Below are 24,687 nucleotides of genomic sequence, written 5' to 3'. Positions count from 1 at the left end.
CTCAGCACAACTGTCATCCCCCACCTCCAAAGGTCAGATACGTTCTTAGCATCCTGACCTGTCTAAGAAATTTGTTTTACACATCTAAGGCTCATAAAACAAAATCATTGCAGTCGGGAAGAGGCGGAAACATTCATGTTCTCTGAAATTTAGACTGGTACATCACAACAGATACTGATTTCTAGAGACTGATAGTTTATTATTAGTTTATTTCTTATAATTAGTCTGTCTGTGTGCTCACATGGACTTCATGAGTCACATCTCAGCTCATTATCTTGGGAAACAGACCTATTATTTTTGAAAGCCATCCAGTCAATAAATTAGCTTGGAAGAAATGATAGTCCAAAACACCTTTTCAATAGATTGCTGTCATGCTTGGTTCCTATCAAAGAGAAGCCTGAATTTTTTGTCGTGACATATGGATTAACTGAGCCTTCCCTGCTGTGAGAAAACAAAAGACAATTGGTGATGCATGGAGCAAACTGATCTTAAAACAGAGACATCAACAAAGAAACATGACAGCATGAAAAGACAGAGTACAGTCTGCTGTCCACATTTACAAAGTCATTCTGTCTGTAACTCCAACATACATCCATTGTCTGTTTTTTTCTCAAAGTAAGTGACAGTGTTCCTTAACTATAGCATCTCAAAAAACCCTGCACCTCAGACAGAAGTACGGGCATGTTAACCAGAGTTTCTTCTGGTCTTGATCATGCTTTCATGCTTGACGTTGAGTCACAATAAGCTCACCCAATGTCAACAAGGAATTATTCTCCAAGCACAGTTCTGTTCTTTGCTCTGGCTTTCATTTGCTCTTCCCCACTACCAAGACAGTATGGAAATTTCAGCGTGATACAATAGAACAAGCTGATTTGTCATATTTTTCCCTCATTATTTATTCATGAATATGCCTTTTACCTGATATGATTTGATTTTTTTCTTCTGTTATACGTGCTCCTGATGTATTTAAATAGTTCACCACATATCATTTAATGTGACTTTGTAATTGCCAATTACATCTTTATGATGCATCTAGATACAATACGGAGGCATAACGCAGCTTGTTCTTATCTGGTGCAAGACAGTGGCTCTGTGCTGGATCAGCTCACATCTCTCACCAGATAGTGAGGATGAGAGACTTGTTAGGCTGTGGATGAGGGAAGGTCCCTGTTTGACAGCAGAAGTGATGCAGCCATCGTGGCTTCCTTCTAGGAGGGCAGCTTCATGAATTTTGAACTTCCTGATATGACTTAAAATTTTACTTCAGATTAATTTTGATCATTATCTAATGTTCTTGTTCAGGTGGACTGAATTTATATGTTGTTTTTTACCCCTTACAGATATGAGCATTTTTGTTTCAGTGTCATTAGTAATAAATGCTTAGTATTTTCCTGACTTTTAGAGAAACAGATATTTTATTTCCTATCTCTTTAAAAGTATCTCTCTTCTCTGAAATTCAGGATATTTGTGTGAAAAAATTACTCATCCATTGTGCAGTTGCTGTCATACTGACTATTGCTTTTAAGTGTGATTGATTCTTAAAGAACAGCTAATAGAGCTCTTTGCCCACTATCCTCTTGTCATTGCTGTAGATGCTGTAGAAAGAAACCTTTCAGCAAGAGAAACTATTGATTTTATTACACCTTGTACAGACTGTCATCAAAATAGAACCAGAGAGCTTGATCCTTCCCTTACTAATTCCTATTTTACATTGGTAATTCCTCTAGCTTGTTCTATGCAAAATAAGTGAGAGCAGCTCACACAACCTTCTGCAGATGGAAGGATTGGAACCATCATCCCTTAAAACACTGTCCCTTAAAAATATTCACAAGAAAAGCATATGGACTGTGTGACTTGCATAGAAACCCTGAGAAGCTAGAGGAAGAAAATGGTCACATCTTATTTTACCCACAAAGCCTTTAATTATTGATGAGATCTACCTGCTTACATAACTCCCATAATGTAAATATACCTGCATATCGCATGCATTAATGGATTTGTCCTTAGGCCACCTTGGCAAGGCAGGGAGAATTTAAAGGGAAATTTGAAATTAAAACACAACCACCCAGTGCCTTAGGACATTGAGGTGAAATACAAGTACTTAAATCCTGGCAGTACAGTGAGAATTGCAAGTCTGAAGCTCATAATGGCCATGTTTTTGATAGTGATGTTTCCCTAATGCTTAACATTCTGTTTCAGCTTGTGTCCAGAACAGTTTCTGTCTTAGCAGGGCTCAGCAACTTTGCCTGTCCCATGCTGACATCCCTCTGTGCAGACTGCTACCTGAGATAACCTCTCCAGAAAACATGAAGCCAGTATCCATCTTAATTAAAAATTATGCTGGAGAATACAGGTCTCTATTCTTGCCCAATAGTTCAAAAGAAGAGGTTTTTCCTCAGTGTTTCCTGCACTTCTGCCAGTCTTCCTCTATGGAAGCACCTGACAAAGAAGAAATGGGGATCAGAAATTGGGGATTTCTGGAGAATTGCTGAGAGAAAGAGGAAGCCAAGACAGGAATGTAGATGGATGGAGACACTTTGAGCAGGCTCTGCCTCTTCAGTGCAGTGCAGTGTGGTGCAGGAGCAGAAGGAGGCATTGAGCTGAATAAGAGATAACTTGGTCCTGATTCCTCTTCTAAAGATTGCCAATTTATCTAGTGATCGCTTGATGAAAAGATCAATCTAATCCCAGGCTGCAAATTCCAAATGGACAGTTATGTTTTCATAGGCCAATACTTAAGCCCAGAGGAAGGTGAGATTTAGGAGACGTCTTTGTCTTTTGTATTTTTCTATAGGATAATTTATATAGCTTCCTTGGTGATGCTGAGATCCATTTCTTCTCTGCTGCAAGATTAGGTGCTGCAACTCTAGGAGCTAAACAGCTTAAAGTTAATTTCCTTACAACTTTACAATTCTTCTCATGACTTCTCTTTCAGGTCACCTACTAGCTTTGGGAGCAAGAAAATAAACCCGATGTCCCATATAACTTTAATGCTTAAGCTATCAAATTCTGGTTCCTGTGCTGCATTTACTGACTTTTAAGTAAGTGAAAACAAGCCTTAAGATGGACAGACTAGTTTATCAGTTAATAATGAATGATATCACTGCTGTGCTCAACACTTAAAGAGAGCAAATATAAAAACCACCATAAATTTGAAGATTCCAGCTCAGTAATGCTGCAACAGACAAAATACATTGTAGCAGTTCAGGAAGCAACTTCCATGTTCCCTGAGAATTATAACAAAATGTATACAAAGAGAAACTGCTTTTCAAAGAAGATTTTAGTACATTGCTGTAATTCCTAGCAACAGGAGCAGATGTCCTGGGGGGCTGCTACCTAGTTCAACACACACATAGTTAAGTGACAGGGGAGGAACAACACAGCTGCAGAGGCATCCCCCTTTATCCATATCATGTCCAGACCGAGCTCAGAATGTCAATTGCTTATTGCCCTGGTCCAAATTATCAGCTATAATACAAGCTAATTGATGTTAAGTGAACGTTGTCTACCGTATCAGTTTAATGAAATTAAGTGTTTCTGTCAAATTTTCCTACCACGTACAAAAGTGGGAAAAATGCCGTTGCAAGGAATGGCATAGTAAGAGTGAGATTTTGTTCTTCTGCAGTTGTTTAGCTCGGCAAAATCAACTTTGCAATTGCTGATCAATGGCCAGTCTTTTTCCTGCACTTATCATTGCTGGAGATAAAGGTCTTGTAAAGAAAATTTAGGAGGCAACTTGCTGATGATGTACAAGATATAATAGAAGATATTTTGCTCTTCTGTTAGCCCTGCAGTGCTAACCTTGGTAGATCTGGCTTATCAGTAAATATATGGTTACAAAAAAAGGTGCTGCTGTACTGAAAAGGAACTCGGCACATATGACTTTTAGTTCTAACTAAACTATAAAAACTGATCGTTTCCCCATATGACTTTTAGTTCTAACTAAACTATAAAAACTGATCGTTTCCCGTTGTCAGTAATGTTGCAGATAACCTCAGCTAGAAGGTTTGGACTACTTTGACACCAATGGTGTAATTACCCATGCTATCACAATAGGTGGGTGCATGCGAATTTGCCTTTTGAAATTGTAGCTGGCCTTTGCTTTTATTCAGCCTCTAGATGTATTTCTGTGACCTAAAAGACAAATATATTTCTCTCCTAAGAGAAAACATCATAGAATGCTGTAATGTCAAGGTTAGTTTGCCATTTTTTCATTATTATTTATATTAGCATAAAGCTAAAGATCCCCAAGCAAGGTTCAGCATTCTATTGCACCCAAACACAAACTGAAAAGATTAATCCCACTTCAAGGAGCAAAAGGCTTAGCTGTTGGAAGCCAGTGAAAGTTAGTTAAATTGGCAACCTCCAAAGCTATTTCATGTAGTTACTTGAGGTAGAACCCCATTTTTAGCACAGGAGTTACTAGAAAAAGATCAATGTGTTATTCTTGTACCTGAGGCTGCAACACACTATGGTTATAGTGATAGGATTCATAATTAAAAGGCTGAAAACCAGCAAGGAACGTAGGATTGAAAGGCACTGCCTGGTGACCAAATCCAGTTCCCTGTTATCACATAAAAACATATTTTAGAATTCTTTTAATGAACTTACAAATTTCCACCATGTAGCTACTTTTTAATTTTATTCCTATTGCTTGAATTAGGAGGCTATTCCAGACACTCGCTGCTTAAACACATGTGTGTGGCTAGTTTGGACTGGCTTGTTCTTACGCCAGCATTGTCTTTCAGCTTTGCCAACATTCTTGCGTGTCCCTGATATTTATCCTGTCCCACCTCCCTTTTCATAGTGTGCTTTAAGAGAGCAGTCACATAACAATCTCTTTCTTCCCCAACCTTCATTCTGCTAGTTTAAACAGGTCTTATTTTTGCTCGTCTAAACAGACCAAATTCTTTCTAGTTTCCTGGCTGCCTGTTCCCCTGTTCATCCTAATAGGACTGCTCCATACCTGCATCATGTTTAATTCTTTTCTTCATACTCCTGAATAATCAAAATTGTCCGTGGTATCTCAGGCCTCCTGGTAGGAGCAATATATCTTTACTGCTAATGTATCACTATATTCTAGGAGCATACTAATTTTTTTATTTTTTTTTACTGTGTTATCACATTACTGGCTTACAGAATTGTGTGAGTGACTCCATTTCTTCTCTTTGCGTGTCGTGGCAAATAAAGCAAAGATTGTTGTTATTATTAGTCCCCAAATGTATCATCTAGCTTCTTGTGGTTTTAGATTTCATCCATGTCTTACTTCAGCCTCAAAGTCATCTTGTTTTTCCAGCATGATATTCTCATTCTCTTCAACACCTCTCACCTTTTCACCAGCAAACTTCATGAGGTTATGCCCATCATTTGTGCCATGTGCAGAGACAGTACTATTTTTTTTCCTCAAGACTCATCCTTGAGAGATTCATTACTGAGCTTCCCATAACTAAACAATTCCCTTTTGAACACAGCTCACCATTATATCCTCTTTAGCTTTTCTTGTACAGTAAGCTCCTTGAGGTTAAACTAGTAATTTTCCACATGTAATAAATGCTTACTGAAGTCTGCATAGATAAGAGTTTGCATCTAAACAGTCAATAATAAAAGAATGTTGAGTTAGTTTGGCATGATTTATCTTCATAAACTTTTTAGAATTTTATACCACTTCCATTAATCTGTAATTATAGTAACCTTCAGAGATATTTTTGATTTTTAGACAAATTTTGAGGTCAGTCTAAAAAGCCTGTAACTGCTGACATTGCCTTTTCCTCCGTATATATAGGTGCTTAATTTATTATTGCCTTCGTACTTGAATTAATAAAACATGCGTGATTTGCAGTACTTAGTCCACCCAATGCTGATTTTGTTGGAGTGAAGACTGCCTTTCTGACTGTTATATATTCTTCTCAGACACTTTTCGTGTAAGTCTTTGTAGCAATGTGGGTTTCTCCACAAGTTAATAACAGGCACAGAATTATTAGCTGGGGATTCCATTCCAACACCATTTTGTTGTTGTTGGATATGATCACGGTACAACCCGTTAAGCTGTAGATAAACAGACATGCAGGCATGTGTGAAATATTTAATTGCCACTTTCTTGCTGCAGTCCTGTGCTTGCTGTTTCATGAAGCATGGTCAGCGCAATTCCCATACTCAAAATGATTTTATTTGCATTTAGCAACAAATACTGCTGATGTTAATATCTGTCTCCCTTAAGAATTTAAAAATAAAGCTTATTAAACCATTTTCAGTTCATCAGCTCCCTGTAGACAAGAGTGTTTAAATCCTCCCTTGTAATATGTAAATACCTATATATATATGTGCATGGCAGTATGAGGTTAACTCTACATATTAAAAGAGCTGTTCCAGGATACATATAATTCTTTGAGAATAAAGGACATTAAATACCTTTTCATGTATCATAGTTATTACAAAGAAGAGAATCCTCTTTGCTTCTCAAATATCCAAACAGGATCTGTCTACTGCTAACTTTCTTAATTTATTCTTTTAAGACAAATTACTAACATTTGATAGGAAAGAATGGGGGAAGGCCTGCAAATATCCTCAGCTGTAGTGTGTAGGCATCATCTTCTAGACTTCTAAGTTTAAAAGAAAGCCCACTAAAAGTTTAGGAGTTAGGAAAGGATCTGGAGCAAAGTGTTTTAGCACCATGAGCGAAAAATATACCTGTATGGGTTTTTTTTTTTAAATCACGGACCCCAGTGAGTACTTCTGGAGTATAAATTTTAGCATGAGGCATTCCGTTTCCTCATGCCTTTGGTCTCAGACTAAAGTCAAACTGAGAGGTGGTGTTTAAACAATGCATTTGGGCACCTGAGTTTGACCCATTTTGGTTAAAAACAAATCCGGATAAAGCTTTAGGTTTGTAGATCACCTGGGTCATTCTTGTCTATGGGGAGGGGACACAGGAGGAGGGAAGGAGGGAAAAATCTTCACTTTCTGTCAAAATACAACAAAGTTATCTGAATTTTAAACATCTGGTTTAGTTCTAAAAATATCTGAAAATATGGGTCAGGTCTTGCAGTTTCTACTCATTCAAGTTATATACTGCAGTCCATAAGTGTTAATAGAGGAAAAATAAATATAAAATCTTAGATTTTTTTCTTTTTGCTTAGATTTCAGTTTCATTATTCCCATGAAATTTTCCTGGTTTCTGTTAATAGTTGGTAAATAGATTTATAGTAGGTGAATTGTCTCTCAGAAGAAAAAAGCACAGACAAATGCTCCTTTATGCTATGGATAAAGCACCTTTCAAAGGCAATAAAAACATGAAGAATAAGGAAAAAACTCTCCTCTTTCATTTCATCCCTTCCTCTTTCCCTCCAAGCCACTACATTAATTAGCTGTCTGACTGATTACTCAGTCAAGGACTTAAAAGATCAATGGTGACAGTAGCCAGGCAGGTAATTTAGAGGAAAAAACAGTAAAGTAATGCTCTAATGTCTTTCTGAGAATGAAGTGTGGTCTAGTTGTGTCAGCAGAACAGACAGAGAGGAAAGTTATACTGAGAAACACGCTATTGAGTTTCGGTTCTTCTGTGACAAATTACCTGAAAGTGTATTCCTGGGATTTCATTAGCTGCTAATTGGAAGCAAACAAACAAATCATTTATTCCTTTGAATTTTAGTATTTTAAGTACCAGTGATGTGTTTAGCACTGTATTAGACAAAGGAAAAAATACAGGCTTTCCAAGCAGCTCGCATCTGAAATACATGAGCAATTCCAAAGGGATGGGGAAACCCTGAGGAGGATTCTACTTCTGAGCACGTTTTTCTTTGATATATTTTGCAACTGCATTTTTGGTGATGTCGATAAGAGTTACTAGTTTTAACATCTAAAAACCAAATTTTGAGGGAGCTGCCTACCCCAGAGGATAAATTAGAACGCTTGAAGTATTAGCGCTAGTTAAGAGTAGTTTTACATGCAGTGGTTGCTGGAGTGTTATTGTTGCCTGTTTTGTGTGATTGAGTTCATCCCTTTAGTATAGCCCTGACACTCACTGAACTGTGCTGCAAACTAACTGAAAAATTCATTAGGTGAAATAGACCTCTTTTATCACATATTTTAATATTTTTTGCATTTATTTGTTTCCATTATCTTAGGGAACAACTCTTTGAAATTTCCTACCCTCTGGATAGATCAAGAATACTTGAAAATCAGATTGTGTTGTCTACCTATGGTTGGTTTAAGTCTCAAAAGGTTCTCTGTATTTCCTGACTTGATGAGCCTTTAAACACTCCTAGCACAAATACTCCAAACTTGATTTCTCTGAACACAGAAGCATGCAGGTACTCTGCAGAGTTTTTGACGGAATTGCTTGTTCAGCTCTTTGCAGATTTTTCAGGTGGGTAACAGCATGGCCAAAACAAGATGACTGAGAAAAGACTTGTTAAAAAATAAAAAAATGTTTCCTCCTAGAAAATATTTTGTAATATTTGCACTGCTCTGCAAAACACTGGATTGGTCTGAAGTTTCTAAACCCTAATTCTTTTCTTTGTATTGAGATGAAGCTGGAATAGCTCCATTAAGTTAATTTGTTAATTAAGTTAATTTCTCACCTGTGTAGGTCAGAGAAGATGCGACTCCCCCCCCATATTTGTGATTTGAATTTGAATGTACACAAGTACACTAGATTAGCTACTCATAGAAGTGTCATTATCCCAAATCCAGAAATAGATAAACATACTCCCAGTTGTTATTGCCTGCCAACATAAAACTTACTTTAGGATTATATTGTCAATAGCATGTTCTTGCTAGGGTTTTGGTTAACTAATGCTAAAAAGAAAAGCTAAGAAATGAGATCAGCAGTCCTTATATAAGTAATTGTGAATGTGAGTAACATTTTATTTTCTCAATCAGATGTAATAGCTCCCTACAGAAATATACTCCTGACTTGAATATAAATGGATTTCTACTTGTTCTGTCAAAAAGAAATAACTTTATATGAACATTTTTTTCCTTTTAGAGTGACTTCTATAGGGTCAAATTGTTCAGTACCTTTTTATTTTCCTCCCTTCCAACCCCTCCTGCCCTGTCCTCTGAATGAATCCCCGACATCAGTGAACACCAAAGTTTCTGTTATACTGGGCAAATGGGGAGAGTAGCTGGTGACTGTTGGATGGGTAGGTTGGAAGGGACTGGGGAATGAGTAGGATGTTGGCAGTAAATTCCCACACAAGGCAAACCACTCATGCCCTGCCTCTCACCGTCATCTGTACTGGCACTGGTGCAGTGCAGGCAGAGCCACCGCAAGTGTCCCAGTTTCCAGTCCCAGTCCCAGCCAGGTTTGCTCAAACAGGCAACGAGTTTGTCATTACGCTTCATGCGGGGGTTTGGCCCTTTGTGCCAGCTAATGTCTGTGGATGGCTGTGTTGCTACCAAGTAATGGAAGAGGAGTCAGAGGGCAGAAATGCTCAGGAAGATAGAAATGAAACAGGAATTTCAATTCAGAGCTAATGGATGGGATTTGGAGGCTTCTATTAGCAGAAATTATCACTGTATTAATGTATTTCAGGCCGCATTTTTTACAGTTGAATATGGTGTTATTTTCTTAGTTATCCATTCCCTGACAAGTGGTTATAATCAAAGCTGTCTGTGAGCACTATTATCAGAAACTTACTATTATGTGCTGTAGGAAAAAATATCGGGGAACAATGCAGTGCCAGAAAGCTATTATATGTTTTAAAGATCTAGTGCAACACCAAGTATTTATTTATGTACTACTTTTACTTCCTGTGAAAGAAAATAATTTGAACTTAATTTTCTTGTCTTACCCAATTGCTTTAGAAAATGCACCTCCTGAAGTAAGTCCATAATTATGATTAACAACGCAGGCTAGATCCTCAGTTACTGTAAATTAGTGTTCCCCCATTCATTGCAGTGGAGCAATGCCAATTCATCTCAACAGAGCTTCCCACGGCCTTGGTATGCTGCTTTACATCTTTAAGAGTATCAACAAACTTTCTTTAATACAGTATCATCCAGAATTTACTCTAGCCAGAACAAACTTAGAAAAGGGATAAATCTAGCATCATGGTCCTAAAAAGCTTTAAAATTATCTTGTAAGCAAAATTAATTGTGTCAATGTATTCTGTTGATGAATTAAATCAACAAAACTGCTGTTGGTCTGTCATGTGGTCTGGCTCTGTAGAACAACTTTATTTTCTTTCTTAAATTTCAGGTTAGCCATATACTTAAAAATATTACTGTAATTCTGGCATAGATCATACTTCTTATTGTGGGGGAAGGAACTCCAGTGAGACAGCACAGAAGGGAAGTAACTACCTAAAAATGTTTATATCTATGTAGTTGACAATGCAACATGAAGAAAAAAAATCACAAACCATAGGGATTTCAGGGTTAAGGGTATGAGTAGGCAATAATAAATTCTGCACTTTTCAATTAATAAATCCTCAAGAAGGCTAAAGATTAATGAGATTAATTTGAGCAACAGACTAATCAATAAATTTCTGAAAACTCTCTGTTTCAGGCTGGTCTGCCATGCTCTCCATCCGGTTGGCACTGATGAAAATGATGGTCCAAGACTAAGACTAATGAAGAAAAATTCAGAGTTCCTGAGGATACACTGGTAGGCAGTTCACATCTGAAAACAGGTACTATCCCCGCAAGTTGTTCTTTCCAAATCTCCCTTTCTCAGCATCCCCTCTTTTTCATCTTACACCTGGGAATTGAACAAAAAAAGTCCAAATAGGTTTTTGGAACAATCCTAAATCAGGGATACTGTGAAGACAAATGGTAAATGTCTGTTACCCCAGCTGCTAAGTTAATTACTGTAATGGGAAACATCTTGAGAGAAGCATTGCATATGGTTATTAGCAATTAACCCACCACTCCAAAAATCACAATTCCTGCTAATAGCAGAACACAGCACAGCCTTCCTAATTACAATCTCTGCACGAAAATTTCTTTATATCAGAAGGGAATGTTAAATCCTGTAACTAGCTACGATTTAAAAAGATGGGAAATTGAGATATTGAGAATTAGACAGAAAAATGAAAACAGAAAAGGATGCTGTGTTACTGACTCGAAGCTGTGGGCACACTCATTCATGCTTGGGGATACATAACAACTTTCACAACATCTTTGTAGGAAGGCAAAAGTATAAATCAAAATTAAAATGTTAATAGGGAGGGAAATGTGCTTTAAAATGGAGAGGATAAGATGGAACGTCATGAGAGATACCAACTTTTTACAGAACTCGTTATCTGGACAATGTTGTAAACAATGTGCTGAATTTGGATTGCACTGGAATCTGTCAGAAAAATTTTGTGGTCAACAATAGAGGAGAATAATGAAAACTGTGTATTTTCCATCCCATAGGAAGTCCCTCAGTACTACATGGAGAGCATGAGCTGTTTTTTTCTGTCTGTTTGTATTTTATGCAATTGGATTAGATTATAGCTCACCTGCACAAAGCCACCAAGGGAAATCGGTGCTTTAGCTGCTCAGTTCAAAAGCTGGTTTAGCAGAGCAAGATGCAATTTAGTGTACTCCTTTCACCAATCAGGAAGGGAACTCTTTTGTCACCACGTTCAGTGCTTGGTTTGGTGGTGGCCATGATGTGCTTTGTAGGTATCAAGATCAAAGACGCACAATTGTATAACAAATAAGTTTCATGACAGTGGGCGTGTTTCTAGTTGGTCGTGGCAGGGATGTGGAATAGAAAGAAATCACTAATGCTGGATCCACTACCCTTTTTTCCTGACATAGCCACTGTTACCACTGTAAGAACTATAATAAATGAGTCTGCTTTTACCTCTGTGTCAGGTGTGAACATTTAACTGAATTGGGCACAGTTGGATCAATTATCCCAGGAGGCTTTTGAAACTGCTTTCACCAGTGCTGGTTCCCTGCAACTCTTACTCATGTGCATCGTCCCATTAAAGTCAACAGCTTTGCAGGATATTCTCAATTAAAACACATCTGAGGATAAAACATTAGATAATATCTGTACGAAGGGCACGTTGCACAGGCTGGGTTTACGTTTCAGTTCAGGATAATGTCAGTGTCAGTTGCTAAAGCAAGGCCTGCGAGGCTTTCTGCACAGATTGCAGGGAGATTTTACACTGCTCCATCTTCAGAATTCAGTTGCAACTGTATTTTTCTGTGTGGCCCCCAGGCAAAGGTCTCATCCATTAAGTGGCCTTCACCGAGTAAGATACTCTGCACTTCAGTACCTCCCAATTTGCATGTTGCTGTTCCATTATTCTTAATAACTGGATGTAATAAATGTTGTGTATATTTTGTAATGATCACATACAGGTTTGAAAAATAATGGTGAACAGTTCATTTTTGAGTTCCTTAAGACAGAAAAAATAAAAATATTTTAAAAAGACTAATTTACCTCTCCTGGAAAAAACAGCTGAGCAATAAGATCCTTTGCTGTTTTGCCATGATGTGAGCCTGAAAATAATCCAGGTTGGGATGACATCTCAGGACATAATGAACAGTCAGCCTTGACATAATGAAGGTCTATTATTTTATGAAGAAAGATTTTCTGGGTTTTAAGAAATTAAATGATTAGAAAACTATGTGCTCTGCAGGAGGTAATGAGATTAGCTCAATACAAGGTCTTGCAGAGTTAAAACTACTCCAGACACAAGAAGGGCTTAGCCATTCAATGGAAATTTCAGGGTACAATTAATCTGCTCTAAGGTCAGATAAGGGCTATATGTTTTCTTTACCACAAAAAAGAAATAGGTTGATAAAATCTCAAGGGGATCGTGTCAATGCAAGATTCAAAGCAATGAACAATATAAAAACGGCTTTCTTGTTATGACTGGTAAATGTTTACCTACTTTAGCAAAGGCCTCTGAAAATAAAAACCATACAGGAAACTGTGCTTGTAAAATGTGTGTAAAGGAGAAGCTGGTGTATCTTGTTACAGGACTGAAAGGAAGACAAATTAATGCACTGTAAAACTGAGGCTGACCCCTAACCCATGAGGATGTTAGTGTGCTCGTGCAGTTCCCTCTGTCACAAATTCGTATCAGAGCTAATTTGAGCAACTTGAGACGAAGCCCATTCCACTGGAGTGGAAGGAAATCGCAGTTGTCTTTAGCATCGGTTGGCTCAGGGCCCATCTGCTCATTCACAGCCCAGTGGCTGGTTAGTCACGGGTCTCTAGAGATAGGAAAAGCGCAGTGTAATGGACCCGGAGTCCTACATTAGATCATAAAATGCTTAAGGTGTGTTTTTCTCATTTTTTTTATTTGCTACTATGCACTGTTCCCTTTCCAGGTCAGTTGGTCTCCCTTCTCTTGCCAGTAAACGGGAAAAAGTTGCCTTCTGACAGCAGTAAAGGTCTGGAGAGATCACAAAGATGGGAGGATGGATGGTGTAGAGGACAGCAGGTGACTCGGATTTAAGAAACCACTCCTCAGTTCCCAGCTTTACATTCTTGCTGTCACTAACTCTCAGCAGTGGCGGTGTTATCCCTCCCTCACGATGGTAAATGCATTTATTTTCACGGGTACCTCTTTGAAGTGCTCAGACGTGATTGCAATGGACGTCACGCACGGAACAAAGAAGGACCAGAGGAAAAAAGAGAAGCCAAGATCAGTCTCCTCGCAGTGAAGCGGGAAGCGTTTCGCACCCTGGAGCAGAAGGGAGACCGTGGAGGGGGGGGTGGTCAGCTTTCCTCCGAGAGCTGCTCACCGTCACGAACGTGAGGTTGGAGGTAACTTCATGTATTATTCAGTGAAACCAAATCCCTCCTTATCTCCACCTCCCGGCGTTGCACCCGCCAGGAATTCGGACCCGGAGGAAAGTCCTTTCAAAGGAGGGGGACCGAAGCGACATCGCAGAGAGGGAGAGGTGAGGCTGTCGGGATGCGAGGAGGGGGGTGGGGGTGGGTGCAGCCCCGGGCCGGCCCTCCGCGGTGCCTGACCGCGGGGGCGGAGGGCTGCGCGGGGGGCGGGCCGGGGGCGGGCCGGGGCCGCGCAGCCAGTGGCGCTCCTCGCCGCCGCTTTAAATGATTTGGAGGGCTGGGGGGCTACCGAGGCTGCTGCTGCGGCTACGGGGGGTGTGTTGCTGCTGGTGCTACCCGCCGCCTTTCTCTCTTCCCACCCCCCTCCCGCCCCATCCCCGTTCCCTCGGTGGCGTGATGGGCGCAGGGCTGCTCTGCCTGTACCTCTGCCTGTACCTCTGCCTGTGCTGGGCGACGGAGCCGCGGCTTCAGCGGGGCATGTGAGTGGGGCTGGGGGGGCTGCCTTTGTCTCTCGGGGGGCTGCCCCGGCGAGCACAGCTCGGTGTGCGTCTCGGTGCAGCCCTGCCATAAAGAAAGTTTAGCTGGGCTGCACCTTTCGCTTACCCGAGACGGTGTGTGTGTGTGTCCCCTCGCCCCCCAGCGTAGATTTTCTGATCCGTGGAGTTATTTTGTAGGGGTTACTCGGGAGACTTGGAGCCCCTGAGGGAAGGCGGGCGGGCTGGGCTTGCTTCACTTTGATTCGAGATTTGAAGGGAGCTTCAGAGAGCGCGTCGGTATCACTGAGTCTCTTCCTTCTCATCTAAAAAGCGAAGGGGTGTCAGAGCTGAGCCTTACACAGCTGCGCTAGTCCGGGCTTTCTGAGGGGCTGCGGTGAGCTTTACCCAGTGGAGAGCGTCAGTAGAAAAATCAGAGTAATAAAGTGTAAATCCAGGCAGGAGAAATTAGAGACCACGAACAGGCGGAGGTGAGAGCGGTGGCAGCATCCCTCGGCAGCGGCCAGCACAGCTCCTCTGCAGACACAAAGGAGTTGGAGCCACATGTGGAGTCCTGATGCTTAAGCAGAAGGAAGTTTCTGTGAGGTGTTTTGCGTGGCATGAGCAAAAAAAGTCCTTTGTTGTAAATGCAAGGTGACGTGTTTGTCAAGAGGTAGTTTTCTGGTCGAATTCTAAAGTAGCATAGCTGACAACATGCACAAAAGGTGACGGTTAAAGTTTTTGCTCATTGAAATAGAAGATAAAATTTCTGGAAACTGTGCCCTGCTTTGTTGGGCACCTTTTTCTCTGCAAAGCTCCTCTTGTATTTTAAAGGAATGTGTCGTCCCTCCCTGTCCCCCTGCAAGCAACCTGACAACAGCCTTTTCAGATGTCTGTGTATACCCTAATTTCTAACCTCTTTTCTCTTCCTATTTTTTTGACTTAACTTCATCCCACCCTTGTATAATTAATTTGCCTTGTATTTGGTTTCAATTTGGTTATTTCTTCTGTCACAAAATTGAAATTCCCAAGCCTCTTGCTCATTGTTTTTCTATGCAATATCTTGTAAGTATGTATTTACTAGAAGTGCTTTTGTGGTGGTTTATATTACTCCATTTTGCTAGAGCACTGGAGTATCCATCACAATGTTTAGAGAAGTCAAGTTCATTTTCTGGTAAAACATTTTTCTTTTTTTAAAAGTGCTCTGTGTTTTTCAGGCATGCTTCTTGCTCTCTTCATAAGCAATTACTCTACTATGAGGAAGAATACCATTGGCCTACATTAATCTGTTTGTATTTGACATCGGTAATAACTGTGATTCTGCACTTCTGAAGCTGGAGGTGATGTTAACTGCAAACTGCCTCCAAACAATTTTTGTTTGCTTTTACCTTTTTAAAGATAGTGCCACTGAAAGAATCCAGGAAAACATTCCCTTCTGGGAATGATGCAGTATGAGGATGTTACTGCTGGGCTCGAGACACTGAGAGCAGCAGTTCACTGTTAGCCTACAGCAACCAAAAAGACCCACCCAAACCCCCATATCTGTGGCAGAGCCTTGAGTGCTTTTCCCGAGAGGCATATTTCTGCAATTACTATAGTTTTTATCTCCTTTCCTGAGCTGGGGCAAGTATAAGTATTACCCCAAACTTACTTTATACTATTTAGGGACTTTATGGTTGATGTAAACAGAAATAGAAGATGTCATTATTCCTTAGGAGTAAGCCTGCCAGCTTTCACCAAGAAAGGGTGAAATGTCCAAATGGCCACTTTTCATGAATTGCCTTTTTCCAGTAATTCTGTTTTGTGCTTTTGACATTGGTCATCTGCGGTCAATGGGATAAGAATAACAAATGTATCCCTTGAACATACCATGCCGAGTGCTTTCTTCTGTAGCATTTGCTGTTGTTTTGATTGAGATCTGATGTGGCTGAGAATATACGGGATATTCTTCATAATTGTTTTTGTTCTGCTATTAACTTGAGTATTTGCTCCTAGCTAAAAATGCGAGAGATCTGTGTGGATGTTGGTATTCTGCTTCCAAGCCCCCTGAGGAGATTTAATGTAGAACAGATTATAGGATGACTAGCTATTTCCATCAACTATGTTTCCAGACAATTAGCCCTTGATGATCTTGTATTAGAACTTTAGGGAACACTGCAACGACCAGAGAACAAATAGACAGTTTTCATTGAAAAGCATGCTATTTAGGCCTTGAAATGAGGAATTAACCATCTCGTCATAAAAAGCACGGTTTTTAGCAGCTCACTTTGCAGTGAGCTCTGTAGTTCAATATTGGGATATATAATGACACTGCAAGTGTGGTGTGTGCTTATCTAGCATTGAGTTTACTTTCAGGATCGTGCTTTGCAGAAGGCTGGGAATAGGTGTGGGACAGTGCAGGAATAGTAAGTAAGCATAGAAGGCTTGAGTTACTGTCAAGTGGTAAATCCTCTCCTAGAGAAATATTCCAGTACAAGTTTTAGCAGTGCAGATGTTTGCCCATAGTTAACTATACAGGACAGAGCAAAAGGCAGGGGTTGTTATGAGGTATGTGCTAGGAATCCCGTTTGTGCAATAAATATTACCTTTCATAGTTAGGATGGAGACATGGCTCAAGAATGGATTCTTCTGTTCCCAAGCGACATGTGAGTGAGGACTTCTTTGAATAAGTCATGAGAGAAACTTTATCCCTGTCAGCATAAAGCCTGTTGACTTGCTCTGTGGTTTTGCAGGTCCAGGATGACATCTAAAGGGTCTGATTTGGTTTTAGAGGATCCAGTCACAATCTTGCAACAAAACTGTTTTGTTTAGGTTTTTTTGACCACTCAAATGTTGCAGCTGCATATTTTCACTCTATCCATAAGCAACTAAATTTAGTCCTGTTCCAAGGAACACCTGGATTTAGAGCTGGATTCCTGGCTAAGTAACTGTTTTCCAGCTTCTCCAATTCTGTGGGGCACTGTAGGCTTACTTGTGCTCCTCCAGATACATCATATTCCCAAAAGCAAAATCGAGCATTCAGATGGTATCCACATTTGCAACACTCCAGTAAACTTGGTCCTTTAACTGTAACAGTTATTGGGCTTCAAAGATACAGGACTATTTTTGCACCGTGTGTCACTGCAAACAGATGTGTCTGGACACTATTTCAAAGTGATATAAATACTTTTTTTTTTAGGTATAATTAAAAAGGTGAAGTCCACTGTTTTGAGGACTGGAATGTATTTCAAGATAAACTGCTGTTGTACAAAGCATTTCCATATGAAGAGATGCTTCTGAATTTTGATTGCTACAGTGGAACAAACTGCATGTCACTTTGAATATGTTGGAATGCAATGCAGAAAACAAATAACACAAAAAAATGCTTCTATAAAGTATATGGTGATACAGCTTAAACTTGGATCCTGGAGTTTTGTTATAATACTGTCCAAATGATGTGAAAAGTAGGTTGTGTAATCATTTCTTGGTGAGAAATTGTCTCAGTATATTGGCTGTTTAGCCAATACACTGTATTTTCACCTCCAGTGATGCCAATTTGCAGGTGTGGGGAAAGTTTGTATTCCTAGCCTTAAATAAGGGCTCAAAGGGTGTTTTGCTTTTGGAGCTGAAATGGGTAATGTAGTAGAATCTTCTTGCATTTCTTTGAATGGGATATCCTGGGTTCAGAGATTTGATAGTTAAAAAAATATTGCAGACTGCAGGTTTTCTAGTGAAAATAAGGACCTGATTGGCCACTGGTGCATTTAAATTTGTATCTTACACTAAGTAAGATTAAGTTAAGTCTTTCTTATCAACTCTTGGTTGAAGTGATGCTGGCAACCCAGAGTCACTGCCAATTTCTGAATTTTACCTAACAAGTTTTTTTTAGTTGAATGCTCAGGTACTTCTTCCCCGTCCTGTCTGCCTAGAATCTATAAGGTTGCAGTATGCCCTCAGTACTCCTGAACAGTAGCTACCTCCAGCCTTTGAGGTTTGGATAATGTGATACTAGTAAGCATGGTTTAAATGCTCTGGCATAAAATTAGGGCAGTTCTGTCCTCTCATTTTACCACCACCATCAACCTTCCCAATCCTTTAATATCCAGTAGTTCTTTCTAGAAAAGAAAAATAAATGTTGAAGACGGAGATGTTTCTCATCTTTGTGAATGTGAATGTCATGCTGAATAGAAAATAGTCTCTAGCTTATGCACTACAGTATCTTGCCACCAGATAGAGCTCGTGCTGGTCAGCATTATAACACAGAATCACATTTTTTAAGAGTTTGCACTTAAAGCCTCTGTTTCAGAGTTTCTAGAGGAAAATTAGTTTTGAATTTAGTCTTTTAACAGATGGTAAAGGGCTTTTTTGTTTTTCCTTCCTCAGTATATTCATTGGCAGGAGACTTAAAGATAACGAATGAGTGTCATCATGGTATAGTTCTTTTCTTGATTTATGACATGTTTTCCTGCTCTTCAGGAGACAAATGAGATCAAGACTTCCTCCTGGACTCTGAAATAGCCGTAGACTATGAAAATACATGATCATAAAATGTGATAGCCTGAAGTTGCTGTATTTCTCAAAGATGGACACGATCTCATGATTGACTGCAAAATATTTTCAAGTTTTATAAATACCTGTTTTCATATCAGAGACACCACCTACAACAGATTTAGAAATTTGCTGCCTGTAGTCACAATAGTGCTTATATATTGTATGATTCTTAAATCTGCAAATTTAAGGTAGGTAAGCCCCTGCTCCCATTCACTTTTAATGGGATTTGGCTTCTTAAGTTACTCTTCAGAAATGCACCCTAAGAGGGGAGAACTTGTCAGCATTTCATTAGGTTTAATGATGCTGCATTATGGAATATTGACATAGTTTACTTATTTACGCATACATTTATCATGTGCATATACTGTGTTTTTGCAGTATTTCTGATTTCTAGGAAAATTGCTTGCTTTTGCTTTGACTTCTTTCTTCTGCGTTATGTCCAGTTCTGCTTATTTATCATAGTTCTAGGCATGCCATGATCTAGATATGACAGAGAACATGGAATATTTTTAATAAATTTGAAGAAACCTCCTGGTAAGATTATCTGGTAATTTAAAACCTAGTCTTTGGATGACTCGTCAGCAAAACCTCCTTTGATGGAAGCGGTGCTTTGGCTCTCAGAGAGTTAACAGACCATGTTGCAGACTTGTGTTATTCACCAATTAAATACCTTCTCTCTTTGAACACAGTTAATAGATTTCCTTCTGAAATTCAAGCCTGCTATTGCTTACGTTCTCTCTAAAATCTATTGCTTTTAATTTATTTCTGAGGAGAAAGAAATTTCCTTTCATTACTGCTAAATCAAAGCATTTTAAAATTATATACTGAACATGTGTATTCTTGGTTTTTTTACTTTGGATTCCACGCTGGTCTTGGTTTAAAACTAGTCATTAATTGTTCTGGAAGTAAGCTTGAGATTTCTGCCTTTTGCAGAAGATGTATGTTTTCAGATATAATGTGTACACAAGGTGAGCTGTACACTTGGCTGTATTTCTCTCAGTGCCTTTGACCTATGGATGAATATTTGATCCCATGTGTGTGAAAAGTCAGAATGCTGACTTCCTTTTTTTGTGTTCTTCAGTAGAAACACCATACTGCCTTCCCTTTAAGTCAGAGCAGAATGTGGTTCAAATTGTTGCTTAGTAGAGAGCACTATGCCCAGACTGTGGTTTTGTGTACACAAATTAATTCAGTATTAAGATATACCATAATATCTCAGGCTATGCCTGAGAAGGAGGCTTTGTGAAGTGTTTTGTATTGTTTTATAACAACACCCCCCCTCACGTTATGGAATACTTGCATATTTTGGGCATAGTCTTTTCAGGTGAGCACTTCTGTATAGGGAATGAGTTTTCATACACCTCAACCCTTACAGTACTCTTCAGTGGTTATTCTTCTATTTGTAATTCCTAACACTCTCCCTGCCTGACAGATGCATCATCAGTGGTAAAAAATACAGTTGCATGAACTTCTCTTACACTTGTATTCTTCATGAGGCAAGGCCTGTCCATCTTTTTTTGTCTGTAAAGTAACACCAGGAATCTGTGGGTTATTTAGAACATCAGTATAAATTTCTCATCTGAAAGATACAAATATTTGGTGAGGTTTTTTCCCCCTGTTTATTACTGTTGAACACTAATCCGCTAATGCATGTTTGTTAGTTGCCATGTTTTTTTTTGTGGCTAGAATTCATAAAATATTTAGCTCTACCAAAGTTGTGTGATTTTTTTAAATAAAACCAAAACAAACCTACCAACCAAGAAAACAAATGGGCATTTGCATCAGTGGTATCAAGCTAAGGATTTATAGGGGAGTAAAAGACTTGAAATATTTTAACACTTAAAACATGGCATGTAGGGACTTCTCTTGCATATATTACATGTTACTTCAAAAGTAAGCTCTCAAGAAAAGAGGATTTGGCTCTAAACTGTTAAAATCTGACATCCACCAGAAAAGTGGTGAACAATTCTTAGATACTGGTTGCCAAACTGAGGATTTTACTACCTTCTAACTAGTTTCACTGTCAAGCAATGTGGGACTTGCTGTAGACCAAAATGAGCTTTTTCTCCTTATGACACAAGTGGTGTGACATTTTTCAGTGATTTTTATTTTAATATTTTTAGCATCGGGTCCTCTTGTGCCTTCTTGCCAAAAGAAGCTCAAGGCACGTGTACCTGGCAGATTGACTGGGGTGACTCTTATTATACACTCTTCTGCAGCAGAATGATTGAGATGGGCGTAGTTAATGTGAAATTTCATCTAGAGATGACTGCTGCTACTTGATGCTTTTGTCTTTATTTCACATTTTTTAATCTCTGTTTTGTCTGAATTCTGGACAATTATTTGCTTTGTCTTAACAATGATTATGTGCAAACTATTTCTTAGCTTCCTTATATGGGCGATTACATATGGGTTTTGAATTACATTAGAGCTGGATTCTTAGGACAAAGGTCCTGAGATTGTTTGTAAAGCATCCTGTGTGCTAGAAGGGTTTGTTGGTGCTGGGTGAGGTTTGGCAGGCCTGGTCACTGGCAGCGATGCTGACACTCTCTGGGATGCTGTTCTTTAAGTCACTTGTTTAAAAATAACTCCAGTGTAGAAATCCATGGAGGTACACAGAAGGCATCTAACAATAAAGAACATCATGGATTTAAGAAGATGCTAACATCAGGTAGTCTCTGCAATTATTGTGCTATTATTTTGGTAGTGAATTTTCTTTGTTACAATCAGACTTATGGCAAAGCAGCCATATTCTGGGATAATCAATTGTTTTGGGAACAGTAGGTACAAGTAATGTGCACGCTTCCCTAAATATGAATGAAAACAGGTATTTGGAGTTTATTAGGGTTGTATGCTAAAGTGGTGATATTATTTTTGCTATCTTGTGGGTATGTGCTTTACCTGATGCTTTACCCGATCCTGCAGATGCTACATGGTGCCTTCAGAGGTCAGCCAGCAGAAGAAACCATAAATTGGATGTTGCTGAGGCTGTGTGATGCTACTTTTTTTTTTAAAAAAAAAAGGTTTTTTTTTTAAAAAAAACTCACTCCTTAATTTAAAATGCAAGAAAAGGTGACTTGGCAAATCATAGTTAAATGATCTGGATGTACATGTTTATCTTCTGCTTCTCTTGCTAACCAAAATAGATTTTTCTGTCTTGGGGCAGGGAGGAGGGTAGTTAAATAGAAGCTAAACAACAGACGCTGCACTTTGATAGCAGTAGGAACTAAAAATCTTATTGTTGTTATAATAGCTGAGTGTGTAATTAATCATCTCATATTGATTTGCTCTTAATCTAGATGCAGTGCACAAAGGCTGAAAGAACTCTCATGTTATTTAGCTGCTCCATCTAATCAGGGAGAGGATGTGAATAAGACACAGCAGTGCATTAGTAACCTGTGGGCTTAGGAGAGTCTTCTGTGGTGGACCTTCGTCCACAGATCCAGAGAAAAGTAGTAATAATGAGACTTAATCTAAATGAGCTTGGTGTTTACAATCCATATCCCAGAGGGCATATAAACATCGCAAATATTGATACAGGATCAGTAGAGAGCAGGGATTGATTAGTGGTCAAGGGAGCAGGATGTCCTAATTGTCTCTGGTGGTGCTGATTAATTTTACCTGGGAAATGTGGGGAAATGAGCCTTAAAATAGATTAAGGGTAGAAAGGGGAGCTTGGCAGTTTAAAAAGGAAGAAAATCCTTTTCTGTCACTCCAGCCTTTGTGAATTATTGTTGCTGTTAAGCAATATATATCTAGAGACAAAATCTATCTATATCTTTGTTTCTATATAAATAAATATATGTAACTTGTTCTCTGGACCTTCTGTTTCTGTGGCCTATTTCCTAATTTGACTTTTTTGGTGTTCAGAAATCTGCCTTTCTGTCCTTTCCACTTGAGATGATATTTATAGCAAACTTTTAATCAACATCCTGTTTGCATACAGCATCATGTTGCTGACCTTTTCTCCTCTGTTTCTGCATGCTGCCAACCTGCCTTTCTAGAGGTCTCTTTTGTAAGAAGCTGGGGATGTTTTGCTTGCATGGTTGGAGGTGTGAGGAGATTCAGACAATTTTCTAGCCTGAGAAGTTTCTAGCCAAAGCCACTGTAGCCAAGTACAGCTATGTTCTGATCAACATCAGTGTATCTCTAGAGCAGAAGCACTAGTTGTCATCACAGCAGTGGAGAATTTAGCCCTGACTATAATCTTGGTTTCCTTAAGGAAAGTTCTCATTTGATCTTTTCAAACTACACCTGGTACTAAAAATTCAAACTTTTAATAACGGCATAAAGGGACGGAGCACCAACCAATTACTGTTTTGAAAATACAGAATTCTGTCAAGTTGCTTCTTATGACAGGTTTTATCTATTGACTGTTTCATGGGAAGATCAATAGTGTTCAGGCTGCAAATTCTTCAGCTGAGGCAATGCAGGCTACAACATCTCATTTTTAGGAAGATGTTAACAGCCTTCTGGCTTAGTGTAGAAGGTGGTGTCATTCACTTAGTCTCTGTGGAAAGACCTAAAATCAGACAGCCAAATCATTCTTTGCTTTGTATTCATTAATGTTTTGATTTAAAGTTTGTGCTGTTGAAAGAAACCTTTAGGGATATCTTGATGTGTGTTTGCTCTCTCACTACCATTAAATCTACCTACCTTTATCTTCTTGATTTGAGCTGGAAAAAACTGGATTGATAGAATGAGAGATTTACTTTAATTGTCATTCAAAGAGCCAGGTGTTAGGATCATGCTAGGCAGAGTAAGAAAATATCCCTGTCACAGAGATATGATGTAGCTTTTAAAATTGTCGAGCCATTCCCTTTCTAGCTCTTGGGTGTTTAGTTGTCTTCCCATCTCCTCACCTCTGTTGCCCCTTTTGGACCAGATGTGCCATGAGTGTGTGTAGAAAGCTGCCTCTCTGCTCCCGTGAGCAGGTAGCCTGTACCTGTAACTGTCTTTTTCCTTTGTTATGTGAAAACCATGTGCAGTTCATCACAAGAGCCCATCTATTGCTATATAAAATTATTTATGCTTAAATGAGTGTGTGTAAAAGAGCTAGCTGCACTGATACCTTCCTCAGACTTGCAGAATCATGGGCAAGGATAAAACTGCAGAGAACCTGACTTGGGAGATTGCAGACGTGCTGTTTCTATCATCTATTCTCTGCCATGAGTTGTGGAAAGGCTGCAATCCCCTCTCAGGGGAGCTCGGTTAAGGTGATACTGGTGGTGATGACAGCTTGAGGTGGAAGATGTAGAATTGCAGCTCAGGACGAATGACCATGGCTGCCAGTGACTCACTGAGGTCTTCACGGATGTTGTCTGTATGTCCAAATGCTGTGAGATGCTGGGTGGGTCCATTGAGCTCATGGGCTGCTTCCTGGAATGGGCAACAAAGGGCTAGTGAGAAGAATAAGAAAAGGGGTGAGCATGCAGCGAGACTTTGCCTGGATAACTGCCTCGGCCTCAGTAACTGGGGGCTCATAGACTTCTTGAGCCGTGTTTGCCATCTTTGTATTTAGTAGACCTCCATGGGTGCTTTTTTGGGTGTATTTTCATATGAAGATACATACTACATTGAAATTCTAAACACAGGGATGAATTATATTCCGCCTGGAGATGCTTTTAATTTTCTCTGAACTTTTCCTGTTGTGCAGTGGTTCACAGACATCACAGCCATATGATTAGCCAAGGCAGCTCTCACTTCATGTTGGTCTAATTATCTGTTCATTAGAATCTTAAGTCTTGAGCTGGAAGTATGTAGGGTGTCTTTGTTTAAAGGGCAGTCTCCTAATGCAAATATTAAAAGAGAGCTTTCTGGCTTGCCCGAGTCAGACTGACAAGGTAATAATAGCCTTTGTGTTAGTCTTGGCTAACAGAGAGCATCAGTATAAAAAGGTTTTAAGGGACTCGTGTATCAATCAAATCATAGAAC

The 24,687-nt window shown here is 39.4% G+C and overlaps 1 protein-coding gene across 1 annotated transcript in view; it reads left to right on the top strand.

Moving 5' to 3' along the window:
- Window positions 1-14,115: 14,115 nt before the first annotated feature.
- Window positions 14,116-24,687, top strand: part of LOC141927411 (uncharacterized) — a 200,770-nt gene continuing 190,198 nt past the window's right edge. Inside the window, exon 1 of the mRNA XM_074834607.1 lies at window positions 14,116-14,229. Within this exon, the coding sequence (XP_074690708.1) occupies window positions 14,147-14,229 (83 nt within the window). The 5' untranslated portion in view covers window positions 14,116-14,146. The remainder of the gene's footprint in view (window positions 14,230-24,687) is intronic.

This window comes from Strix aluco, chromosome 9, assembly GCF_031877795.1.
Source record: "Strix aluco isolate bStrAlu1 chromosome 9, bStrAlu1.hap1, whole genome shotgun sequence".
Taxonomy (NCBI): domain Eukaryota; kingdom Metazoa; phylum Chordata; class Aves; order Strigiformes; family Strigidae; genus Strix; species Strix aluco.
The sequence above is the reverse complement of the archived record's forward strand: the minus strand, read 5'-3'. Positions and strand labels throughout refer to the sequence as shown.